The 12,992-nt window shown below is 49.4% G+C and overlaps 3 protein-coding genes across 3 annotated transcripts; 1 reads left to right on the forward strand and 2 right to left on the reverse strand.

Annotated features, from left to right (window-relative positions):
• Positions 1-269: 269 nt before the first annotated feature.
• On the forward strand, positions 270-2,241 carry ABOM_000948 (putative alanine aminotransferase; the record flags this gene model as incomplete). The annotated part of the gene is made up of 3 exons (XM_022528078.1): positions 270-408; positions 534-1,927; positions 1,984-2,241. The coding sequence occupies 3 exons, from the start codon at positions 270-272 to the stop codon at positions 2,239-2,241; spliced, it is 1,791 nt and encodes a 596-aa protein (XP_022394263.1).
• Positions 2,242-2,871: 630 nt separating this feature from the next.
• ABOM_000949 (protoglobin family protein) lies at positions 2,872-4,137 on the reverse strand (the record flags this gene model as incomplete). The annotated part of the gene is made up of 3 exons (XM_022528079.1): positions 2,872-3,625; positions 3,685-3,955; positions 4,023-4,137. The coding sequence occupies 3 exons, from the start codon at positions 4,135-4,137 to the stop codon at positions 2,872-2,874; spliced, it is 1,140 nt and encodes a 379-aa protein (XP_022394234.1).
• A 6,011-nt stretch (positions 4,138-10,148) lies between these two features.
• Positions 10,149-11,848, reverse strand: ABOM_000950 (copper fist DNA-binding domain-containing protein; the record flags this gene model as incomplete). Its single annotated transcript, XM_022528080.1, has 3 exons — positions 10,149-11,479; positions 11,533-11,709; positions 11,773-11,848. The coding sequence occupies 3 exons, from the start codon at positions 11,846-11,848 to the stop codon at positions 10,149-10,151; spliced, it is 1,584 nt and encodes a 527-aa protein (XP_022394152.1).
• Between the last annotated feature and the right edge of the window lie 1,144 nt (positions 11,849-12,992).

Here is a 12,992-nt window from a genome sequence, read left to right on the forward strand (position 1 = left end):
TATTGAGTTCGTATTGCATGGATGAGTCAGCGGCCGATCGGCACTCACCGCCTACAGAATTTCTCGCGCGATAACCAAATTTCCCAGGGAATTCTTTTTTCCCCCTGCACAGTGTGAGCCGTTGGACCCTCTCTGGCCTCTACGACACTGGACAACACCTCAAGTGGTATTTTTGACTAATTGCGCTTTGCGTGACCCGCGAATCCACACGGCAGAGAGGCAAAATTCGCGCAATTGATCACGTCAGGACAAATTGCCTCAAGAGCACTATGACCTGGCAGTTAAGACTCGTGCGGGCATCTCCGCTACGATGCTCACTTTCCCGGCCGAATGGCCCGTGGCGTATCCCGCGGGCGTCTTACGGCTGTAGCACAAGGTTCCCCGCCGGGGCTTTCAGGCCTTCTTCAGGTATGTGTTTCGGAAATCTATCGCTCGGTCCCACGGGGTCGATCCCTTCTGCACCTGTTCATTGGATGCCACATCGGTTTAGTTACTTTCCTGCCTGTATTTTTGAACTGTCACCCGCTCAAAAGCAAAGGACTCCCCTCACCCCGTCACATGCATGGTCATTCCTTCCCCTCATGGGGGTCGCCATTTAAATGTCCAACGGATGCTCCATCCGGGCGAGCGCTCGACTCATTCAAACAAAACAACTGACCCCTTTCGAATACCCTCAGACTCCGCGATGGCGACTCAGACTACAGTGTCCTACAGCACTACGCGCACCTTGTCCACCCCAGGCCGTTGCCTGAACCCTGATAACATCAACCCCCACGTCAAGGAGGCCAAGTATGCCGTCCGTGGTGAGCTTGCCGTCAAGGCCGAGGAGTACCGTGTGAAGCTGGCCAATGGAGACAAATCATTGCCTTTTGACAGTGTCATCTTTGCCAACATTGGCAACCCCCAACAGCTCGACCAGAAACCCATCACCTTCTTCCGCCAAGTACTCAGTCTCCTCGAGAACCCCCACCTGTTGGACAACGTGGAAGCACTTCGCACATCCTTTGGTTATGAACAAGATGTCATTGACCGGACGAAGAAGCTCCTCGCAGATGTCCAGAGCGTTGGTGCTTACAGTCACAGCCAGGGAGCACCCGTGATCCGCCAAAGTGTCGCTAAATTCATTGAGGAGCGTGATGGATTCCCGGCCAATCCTCAGGATCTGTTCTGCTGCGCTGGTGCCTCGTCTGGCGTCAGCACCATCCTCAATGTCATTTGCAACGGCCCCCAGGCCGGTGTCCTCGTCCCTATTCCGCAATACCCTCTTTACACTGCCACCCTTTCGCTCTTGAACGCGCAATGTGTACCCTACCTCCTCGAAGAGCAAAAGGCTTGGGGCACCGATGTGACTGCCATTCGTACCTCGTTGGCGCAGGCCCGGTCTGCCGGTACTGACGTTCGTTCGATTGTGGTCATCAACCCTGGTAACCCTACTGGTGCCTCTTTGAGCCCCCAGGATATCAAGAATGTTCTTGACCTTGCTGCAGAGGAGAAGCTTGTGGTTATCGCGGACGAGGTCTACCAGACGAACGTCTTCCAGGGCGAGTTCGTCTCGTTCAAGAAGAGGCTTCGTCAGCTGCAACAGGAAACACCAGGCAAGTATGACTATGTGGAGTTGGTCTCTCTTCACAGTGTGTCCAAGGGCATGGTGGGCGAGTGTGGCCATCGTGGTGGCTACTTTGAGTTGGTTGGATTTGACCCTGAGGTCCAGGCTCAGATCTACAAGCTTGTGAGCATCGGGCTTTGCCCACCAGTCATTGGACAATGCTTGCTTGAGCTCATGGTGAACCCACCCAAGGAGGGCGAAGGCAGCTATGAGCTGTACCAGAAGGAGTACAATGGAATCAGCGCCGGACTGCACAAGCGCGCCCTTGCTTTGTACAAGGCCTTCCAACAGATGGAGGGCGTTGAGTGCCAGGAACCTCAGGTATGTTTTTCACAATACTCTATCCTATGAACATAACTAACATGGCTGATATCTAGGGTGCCATGTATCTCTTCCCCACCATCACCCTCCCACCCAAGGCCATTGAGGCTGCCAAGGCCGAGAACCGTGCCGCCGACGAGTTCTACTGCCTGCGTCTTCTCGACGTACCGGTGTTTGCGTTGTCCCCGGCTCCGGCTTCGGCCAGAAAGACAACACTCTGCACTTCCGCACAACTTTCCTGGCCCCTGGTACTGACTGGGTTGAACGGATCGTCAAGTTCCACTCCGAATTTATGGCCAAGTATAAATAAATGAATAAAGCTAAACATGTACACATATGATTCACGTGATACCTGTTGAGAATATAGAGCATTATACCTCCGCCATATCCATGGCGCTACTCACATTGAAAGAACAAAATTGATTCCTCTCACATATCTTTAGATGTTCCTGTTCCACGTAACTGTAGGAGTTGTATTTGGTCTTTTAAAAACATAAAATAATGGCATGTAGAAGCATACCATAAAATTTGTGCTAATGGGAGTCCATTCCGACGGCAAGAACGAGCTGGACGTGGAGTATATATAACAGGTTCAAACAAAGCTCAAGTAAGCAATCGGACGTAGCTTTTTTTCCCGCTAAAAGAATAAGGAACACAAGGGGAAGAGAGGGCCTGTTTTAAATCAAAGAGAGAACATGAACAGAGGTATATAACTAATAAACAGTGCTAACAGGGAAGTATGCAACAACCAACATGGGTGATAAGATTATGGCCAAACACAAACTCCAAAACGAGTCTATCGATGCACTTTCAAGTCACTCGTTGAAATCATCATCGGGTAACTGCTTTTGGGTCTCAAGATTTGGATTCGCAGATCCGCGCTCATATCATTCGGTATCCCGAAGGATTATCGGGATAGAATCAAGACGTCCAACTAGGTAACTTTACTTGTACCCGGACCCCTTCTGTTTCATCCCAGAAGACCATATTTTCGTCTCAAAGTTGTGTATATGCCCAACCGCAAATGGCGAGGCGAATGCTGAGGGATTTGTAACAACGCTGGGAGTGATTAGATGACTGCTGGAGGTGGATGGGCAGTCAGAGGACACTGCCGTTTCGGCTGTCGAGCTCACTCGGTCCAGATCGACGCTTCCGTTTCTGTCTCGCGAGATTGAGCTCTGTGTATCCCCTGCTGAGTTGGGTCTCGAAGTGTCGAAACCGGGGATTAGGCAATGGGGGTGACTTTGTCTGTCCCGGGGCATTGAGGATACCTCGCTGTTGGTGATTGAGGCAGTGTCTGTGGTTGTGGTTGTGGTTGAGGCAGTGTCCGTGATGCCTGTGGCAATTGATGCATTGTCCGTGATGCCAGTGGCGATTGATGCATTATCTGTGGTGCCTGTGGTGGTTGATGCATTGTCCCACTTGCCCATGGCTGGTGCATTGTCTGTAGTGGTCGTGTTTGACGCTTCTTCTGCGAACTCCTGGCCTTCATTTATGTAGCACTTGGAGATTAGGTCGTTTTGGATGCAGAAGACCTTACTCATAGATCTGATTAGAGCGAATTTGAACTTGACTGTCATTTCTGGATGCAGTGAGATTGTTTCAAAGAGTAGCTGTTTCACGTAACCGAGGCAAGCATTCATATGGATGTACTCTATTGTTAATGGATGCATCAGGACTTTTCCTGTGTGCATTTCCCTATATTCGACATGTTCAGTGGGGTGCTGACAAGAAAAGATCGTTCGAAAACAACTCACCCAACTTTTCGTAGATACTCCCAGTACGAAGGCTGGCCGGGGTCTGAGCATAATCTGGTCAGATACCATTTCCAGAAGATCTTTCTCCGTTGCACTTGAGGACTGTCGATTGTGAACAAGTCCTCGATTTGTGCTTCGGACGTAGTACTTCGAGTGCGGAGCGCACGGGCTGTGATATCGAATTCCAGCATCTTCTCATAGAGACGATGAGTGAGCTCCGGAATAACTGTTTTCAGGTATTTTGAGCCTTTATTGAAGATTATGACGTCGTCTGTGTGCAATGATAAGCAGTCTGTGTTTGCTGGTAAGATAGAAAGCAGCCGCCTGTCCAAACATACCGTCTGTGAAATCCAGGAATGTCTTGATATACTCCATGCGCTTTCCAAAATCCGTGTATAGCTCCTTCCGCCCGACCCTCCTGATATCTTCCTGCACAGGGGCAACCGGATCCATGCTTAGATCGATGTGAGAGGTATTAATTAAGTAGACTGGTTAGAAGCCGTTGTGTACTAGGGGGTTTATCCGTGAGATGTATGGTATGCGTCCGTCGAGAACGGTTTATACACAATCCTAGGGGGTGTCGACAAGGACAGTAACGGGGGACACATATGTTTCTTGTATGGTCTTCCTGCTGGAGACACAGCTTATATTTATTAGACCCATGTGATCTTTTAAAGGATTTTAGGCCAGTAACCGGGTCTTTCCGTCTCCTGCGGAGTGTGCCAAGTGAAGTTGACCAGGGGCTAATCTGACTTTGGCAGACGGACCATTTAACTGACAGCTCCTTTGACATCCATGCTGCTTATGAAACAAGCTTCACACGGCTTGCAAGAGTTTTCAAATAAATCAGCGCACACAGAGTTTCTCCCGATCCTTGACAGTGCGGTCCACAATTATGACCCAACGAGCACGCCAGCCTAAAGTGCAAGCGAGCCCGCGTAGGGACCCCGCAGAAAGATTTTCTCCGATCTAGGATCTCATACGTAGAGGGCATTAGGTTCCAAGCGGATGTACCTGCATGGTCAGCACCACTCGTGCGATACCGAACACGATCCGAGGTGGCACAGCGCCAATGACCTGCCGTTTGTTGGGACGATAGATTAAAATAAATTAAGCAGAGAAATGGCCGCCCCCACCTTGGAATCCCACGGAGCTGGGCCAGACTCCAGAGTTCAGCTACGCCCGATCCCTGAAAGGATGAGATGATAGGATACGCACACCGAGAAGGCAGGCTCCAGACAGTGGACCCACTAATGACTCTACTAGGGGTTTGACGCGATCAGTACGTATGATATATCTCGGAGTATCATTCCTCGGTACCGTAGCCTAAATTACCTAACTCAGCCACTCGGATATTCCGCCATGATGCTGGTTGATTGCGTTGTGATTCGTTGTCGGCCTTTTTGTGCATATTACTATCTCGGTTATGTCTGTGCTGCTCTCCTTATGAACTGTCAGATAACCCTTGGCACGTTCGGATCGTGTGAGTGGATAAGCTCCATGAACGTGTAGATCGGGGGGGAGACACAGCTGAGTCCTGACCTCAATGTGTCCACGACTCGAGAAACGTAACTCTCCGGACCAGTGGCACCATAGTCATACTACCATGGTCTCACACGGAGAGATTCTAGACGCCGGTGCCCCATGTTGATCTCTATTGTTTGCCAGCTTATTTGCATGACAGCAGAGTCGAATCCCGAAGATTGTGCGCATTGTATCCGCTTCAGGGTCAGGGATGAGCAGAACAGAGGTGCAAAGGATCATGCCACCAGGTTGCTGCCCATACTGTAGATTATGGCCCTAAGCCGCTTTGGGCGTCCTTGGCAAGTGGGCCTGGGAAAAAGTCAAACAAATCAAACCGGCTCTTTGTACTGCCGTACTGCCGCCTCCATCAATTAAACAGAACCTGGACGTTATCAGATTCCGTTTATGTCTCTGTGCTTTTCGAGGAGCGTCTCATCTGTGCAGTACTCCGTACCAACTTCCATATGCGTCTACGTACATATCAACCAACGTTCAAATACCGGTTCCCCTCGAAAATCTCCCATCTGATTACTATCAGGCATCGTTTGGCCCACTTCGCATTGTCCGGTAGGCACACTACTGAGATCCACTTGCCTAGAACAGGTTAAGAGCAATATCGAGATAGACTTTAGGAGGATCTTGACATTATTAACAATATCATAAGCAAATAGAGGGTGGTATCTAGGGGTCATGCAGGAGGAATCTCTAGCCTAGGGTAACTTGAACAGTGCAGGGCCGAAAGTCAACTTGTTGCAAACTTGTTCGTATTAATATCAGTAGTATCAGGAGGTAGATTGGATTGCCGCTTGCCCTGCTTATAGTGTCGAATAGGGCTGCGCCGCAGTTTGAGCAGAAATACTAGTATTGGTTATAGCACATTATGCGTGAATACCTCTCAAGAGTACGGCGGAGTACTGTCGTAGCATATCGTAGAAAGGAGAAAGCAGGGGCAACGAGGAGAGAAAAAAAAGAGAGGGGGGGGGGGAATAAGGAAGGAATGGCCCGGTAGAAAATGGCTAGTCTTTTCTCAGGTTCTGGGATTAATCTCAATCATGGATGACACATTCTCGAATGATTCGAGGAAGATGACAAATATCCTCTTCGTCCGCGGTCACTGACATGGTTTACTGAAATAATGTCCCTTTCCTTGAACACTCCGGCAATTCTTCTTATACGGTTCATGTATGGTACAGTGCACCCATGGGGTTCCCTCAAAGCGCCGTCCTGAGACACTGAAGCTCGGGTGTTTTATTGTTCTATTTTTATTTTTATTTTTTGGTTACGAATGGGTTCACTTGTGTCCCGCGGAGATTGCTTTTCCGAAATGTAAGCGATGACGAGAGTGCGACCCACTTGTACTGTGGGGCTGAAGCAGTTCGTGGGGATTATATTGCTCACCTCATAGGGTAGAAATTGTCCAAAGTCGTCAAGGTCTGCTCGGATCCATTACGCCGAAGTATATAAACTGTCTGATTGTAGCCACATGGGCTCACCAGCCTATTTTAGAGAAAAATGTGGTGTGATGGAGAGCAGAAGTTGACCTCCATATAACCAGTCGCCTTGAGAATGCACCATGGCATATCCGGTCAAATACCCTCGATCTGCGTCTTGTATTCAGTTCATGATCCCAAGGAAATGAGGATAGTGAGAGGCAGGGAGTGTCTCTGAGGGAGCAATTTTTGAGCCACGAGAACACTATAGAATCCTGACAATGGACGAGAGAAAGGCGCCACGTTCATTCTGGGTGTTCATTGTGAGACTCAGGTTCAAGATTATATTAAACTATCAATATATTGCCCAGACGACCCACCGTGTCAGCTAATGCTGCTGCTTCCATTATATTGGGACAGGTCTTGGCTGAAGGATGCTCAGGATGCCGCCGAGGATACGCCGAACGAGTTCATGTGTTCTGATAGACACAAATAGAATGTGCTAAGCTGATATTGTTTATAGGACATGTGACACTGTGACGGTGCTAGTTTTATTCACTACATGGGCTAGTTCTGGGTGGAAACGAGCTGCCCTAGTCGCTTGGTGAAACCCTGTGCTAGTCCCAGAAGGAGCTGCAAGGACCTATATGGTAGTTCAAGGCCGAAAGGGCGTTCTACAGAAGTGGTGGACTAAATGCAACACAGTGCAATCTAGTTACATGCTCATCGTCAACCTGCGTTCGGAGGATGCGGTGGTACTCATGAGACCCAGTCACTAAAGGGTTTAGATACGGGCAGAATCTCTTTGCTCCTAGCAGGAGGTTTAGATCATCCGTATCTTGTAAAACCACAATGTCCCCTCATTTCATGTCACAGCGATCACTTTTTTATCGCTCTTCCATGTCCTGGAGGTTGCTTGAATCAAGCTTCACGGTCATTTTGAAAGATTGCTGAACATCTGTCAGCTACCCAACCAGGAGGACAAGTTCAACCTCAAGTCAATAGGGCTGGGGTTTCGGTGGCGAGTGGCTACACTAGCCTCTACGATAACATTTCCTTGAGAGGTTAAATAAGCGCCATAAAGAACCTCTTACGGGCCTTTAGGAGGAATTTCTACCGAGCTGCATCTTGTTGTGACGTTTTCATAGTAATATGGTGGGTTTGGCAGAATGAGCAATCGACCACATACAATGGGGGCAAAGCAAGCGATTGTCAAGATCTCCTCAAGACTTACTGCCGGCTGTCAGCTACTTTCCCAAACGAGCTGGACAAACGTCACACTGACTTGGTGACTGCGATGGACAGAGGCATTAGCATGGGACACTTGACCATCCGTGTGCGCTGGACCAATGCTGTTTCGCCGAGTTCAGAGCCCCTGTATACTTAGGTTGGTGTCACCATAATGCGACATTCGGATGTCAAAGTTCGTGCGGTAGCAGACGAGCTATGGCGCCATTCCTTGGATATAATCTGCGGAAGAATTATTCTGTAATACATGCTGTGGTGCAGCTTCGTTTGCCGTCATGTGAAGACAACTTCTCAGCTCATGTACTCTGTGATATTTGTACGACTGCACATCACCCCGAGAATCACTTAGCAATATAAATTTTCTCCTGAGAAGTTCCAGTCTATCCTATAGAGTACCGCTATTTTTGTTGTACGATAAAGCGTAGGATGCTGGCAACAACCATCGCTGAGCGTGGTGCGCAGCAATATAATTTCAGTCCCTTGAGCATACAAGTAAAGACTTGAGGAACCATTCTGCTTAGCCAAAACTTCAGCAGAATAACTCGATATCAGGGAGAGGGAAAAAAAAAAAGCAAAAAGAGGGGTAAAAGGGGTATCGAGTAGATCTTCAATCGATACAACAAGTTAGCAAACGCCTTCGAGAACCAATACAGCCATATTCCTAATCCCAGATGAAACATCACCCAAATAACCATAAACCCCAACAAAAATTTAATATATAAGTAGTATATACTCACATAAATCACCACCCTCTGCTCATCACATAACCACCCAACTATACCCACCGTATCCCGAGTAGACCCATACATACATACCTCTACTACACCGGTCGGTTGTTATGGTAACCCTTAGGGTTACTCGACAGATCGAACCCTCCCATCCAGAGCCAAGACCCAACAAGCCTTTCCCCAAAAAGCTTGTCCTTCGTCCCCTTGCATAACGCATCCCCTCCTTACTTAAAATATCCGGTATGGACGCAATGAAATAAATCCCTCATTGTGGGCACCGGTACCGACCTTCCTGGGGTATGTCTATGCAACCTGTTTCAACCTGCATTCTACTTTTATCCTTCCTTACTCTCCGAGAATCAGAAGCGAGCCTGCAGTGTTTTTTGCCCCCTGCTGGATTTGGAAGGTGGTTTGCGTGGCATGCATAGTGTTCTGTTGCTTGTTTTTCATGTTTGAAAATTTCCGGTTAGCACGGAGAGAGAGAGAGAGAGAGAGAGAGAGAGGTGGCGTTCCCCGGGTTGATTTTTGTTAAGGTAAGGAAGGGTATAGAGTACATAGAGACGAGATACCTCTAGCCGAGGGTACAATACTCATACATACATGCTATAAATCCGTACTGTATGTATTGAATGTATGTATGTATGTATGGACAGATGCGTACGTATCTATACCGTACTGAACCATTCGACTTCGTTGATGTAACGTGTCCTCCGGGTTCAGGCCTGGGACTGTCCATAGTTCGGCTATTGTCAATCCATGGAATAAGCGGATCGAGAAAGGGTAACCGGCAAGACCTGAGTCCCCAGTGACCCTAGATACTGGTCACATGTTGTAGGTCTCAGCTCACCGCCGGATACCCCCTGGAGGCCTGGATTACATCACTTAAATAGGCACATATGTACTCCGTACACCGCTACACTGCAGGGGTGCTCGGTTGGGGTCATGCACATGATCTATCAAGTCTAGCCCGGTTCGGAAGCCTAAATGGTAGTACAGAACTGAGCCCTGATCCCGGCGCAGCCGCACCGACAAGGAGGGACGCCCTCCTCTTGACGTGGGACTCGATTCTCGACTCTCCACGGGGCTACGAATTCGCTACGTTTGCCCAGCTACTGTTTAGTTGAGGAATCTGGTGGATGCTCTAAGAAAAAGAGTATATAAGCAGCTAGAAATCAGGATGTCTATAGATGCAAGCCAAGAATGTGTATACATGTGCCGGGAACCGCCAAAGTATTAGGCAATATTTGATTGGGAACTGTTGGACCCGAAAATCACCAAACAGAGCTAAGGAAAGATACAAAGCAAGAGATGAGCCATAAGCAGATCAACTTGAATGAACACTAGTCTTTATCGATTGAATGCTATAGTATAGTTTGACTGGGACTGGCTAATTGAACAATAATATCAGGCATTTCTCATCATCTCTCATCAAGGTCGTGAAGACGTGTGTCGTCACTCAGACGGTGTGGAGGTGGTGGTAACGTGCCGCGAACAGACCACAAAGCCAGAAAACCTGCGCTTGTCCGCCAGTGCACTACTGCACCCATGACGGCGGGTAAAAATTGTTGTCATCGACCGACGCAGCAGCGGGGTCAAAGAGCGCCGCGGGCCACATGGGATCTGCAGCGGACGTCGTGATCGGAAGGCTCGTCGTAGGGGTGGTCATTGGTTTGAAGGTCTGGGCGTCCGACATGGCGTAGGTGTCCTGCGACGGGAGTGGCTTGGGTTCCATCCCCATATTGGCTTGAAGTTGATGCTCTAGTGCTGCTGTCGACTCATTGGCGGACTTAAGGAAGTCGTCGATGTTGATTGAGTCCAGCTGATTTGACGATAAGAGTTGCGCCTGAGGAAGGCCAATGAAAGATGACGCGGAACTTATACGGAAATGATCGAGATCTGAGCCTTCGCTCCCACTGGTGAGATCTTGAAGGTCATTGCCTGCGTTTCCAAAGCCGGAAAACGGTGCGAAATCCTCCACTTCGGATATATCGCCAGATGAAGATGGGGCTGGTAGACCATGGCTCATAGAGTTGTAGTCGAAGCTCGCGTAAGAGGGAGCTTGTGTGCTGGTCGCGGCAGGAACATCCGAGGAGTACAGAGGAAAACTTGACCAATCGACAGGGGGTGCGTTGAACCCTGTAGGGCCCAATGGCATATCGTTGTCTGGCGACGTAAAAAACTGCTCCTTGTAAGGATCCTGGAACGCCATGGTGTTCACGGGCGATGTGGTCGTGGTCGGGAAAGTAGAGAAGGACGAGACATCAAGAGGCGGTACACTGGTCATGAGTGGATTTAGGGGCGTCTTCCCCATGGAAAGGGACACCGGCTCGGCCTCAGGGGGCTTATTCATGGGCTGAGGCTGAGGGAAGAAAGACGAGAGGTCGAGTGGGGGGACTGTCGTCGGTACATCTTCCGTGGACACGACGGGGGCACTCTCGGGAGACCCATGCTCGGACTTGACACGACGCTGAGGAGCGTGGGTGGGCTGCTGTTCCGGAAATGGTTGAGTCGCAAATGGTTCGTTCATCAAGGCCGCTTGAGTCAAGGGCATCTGATCGACGGACCGACGAGACACATCGGAGGTCGAGTGGATCGTATGAGACCGGGGAATCGTGTAAGGCAGACCACATTTGTGAGCCATGTCATTGTGCTTATGAGCCGGTTTGTGGTGACCATCTCGGAATATCGTAAGCGTGCTCTCCGACTTGGTCGAGGTCAACTGGGGCTTCTTGGGTGGTTCCGACAGAATAGTATGCTGAGGCAGAGGAAGGCCAGTTTCCGGCACAGTATTTAGGTGGGGTTCCTTCTTCAGCGCACATGTACAGCGCTGTCCATGAGTGCAGCCACATCTTGGACGGGAGTCCTCTGTAATGCAGATCAGAAACAATGAACCAGTGTACCAACTCCAACATGCTCACGCTTGTGATCCCGCTTATCATTGGCGTGGTGGGGATCTAAATCATGCTTGTGGCTGTTCTTTTTCTTGTCACCACACTCGCACTTTGTGTGGGTTGTCCGTGACTTGCGTAGACCGCGACAGTGAGCGCATTGAGAGACTGGACGGCCTTTTTTATTGATGTGGGTCAAGGGGCGGTCTGTGATCTCCAGAGTCAATCATCTTCCTGACTCACAACAAAAGGCGGGGTCTATCGACTTACCACTGTGGTGACAGCTGCTGACACGGTGACCCCGGACGCAAGCTTCACAAGCCCACTTCTCGCCATCAATGAGCATTATCGCGGTTACTGGGTAGCAAACATGCGATGACTCGCGACGAGTATATAGGAAGTAATTTAAATTGGAGATCGAGCGGTAGATAGCACAGGGCTCTCTGGCTATTCTAATCGTTTTTTTCTTTTTCTTTTCAAAAGTATTCAATAACCGAACAGGAAGACCTGTCGGGGGGTATCGAAAGTCCCGTCAACGCGAGGATTCGAGGTATAGTGTGCGGTCCGTCAGGGTGATCGGACCGACCGAGACCAGGAAAAACTCCAACAAAGCAAGGGTATCTCTTAACGAATATCCCAATGCACCAAACTAAGTCACAGAAAACGCCGTTTCACCTATCAAGGTGCAGTCACAAGTACGAAGGTGAGGGTGCGAGACAATTAGGGTACCTGGCGAATAGCGCACACCCAGGAACCAGGAACCGGGGAAGGAGGGGGCAAGTCGGATCGGGACTAAGAGAGAGCCCAACAGATTATAGAAAAAGAGAAAAGGAAGAGAACAACTGAATGGGGGGGGGGCCAAAGCCTACGCACCGTTTGGCGCCGGCCGTGAGACAGGACACCAAATACCGGCTGTGGCGGCCAAGATAAAGGGGAAAGGCGATCGATCTGAAGGCAGAGTTGTGTGCCAAACCCTGTGAGAAGAAGAAAGGAAAAAGGAGAAAAAAAGAGGAGGAGGAAAAGGCGGGAGGGAAGCGGGCGAAGAAGTAGGTTAGGTTAGGTTATGTTAGCTGACTCCGACCCGTTTCTACTCCAACTTAACTTGGGGGGGTAAAAGTGAAATGGACAGGGTTAAGGCGGAAATGGCCCAGGTCAAATGTGGAACATTTCGGCGTCCGCAAGGGAGTTGCGTCAATGGTGGCTGTGTCTCGCCGGAGTCAGCCAGACCTGGAACGAGAACAGACCGGAAGGAAACAATTTTATTTGAATAGATGGAGAGGGGAAACCAGCGCTTAATATCATTGTTTTCCAATTCGAATTGATATTGTCCGTTTTCTTTAGGGATCCTACGTTGATTTGTCACAGTTTCTTTACTCGATCAATTCAAGGTCCAGGATGTTTCACGCATGGACATAACTTTTCTGGTGAGGACTTGTCATGCACCCCGAGTATGGAATGCTTCGTGGTCTGCTCCACAGTACATGGATGTC

Source organism: Aspergillus bombycis (assembly GCF_001792695.1).
Source record: "Aspergillus bombycis strain NRRL26010 chromosome Unknown contig00003, whole genome shotgun sequence".
Classification (NCBI taxonomy): domain Eukaryota; kingdom Fungi; phylum Ascomycota; class Eurotiomycetes; order Eurotiales; family Aspergillaceae; genus Aspergillus; species Aspergillus bombycis.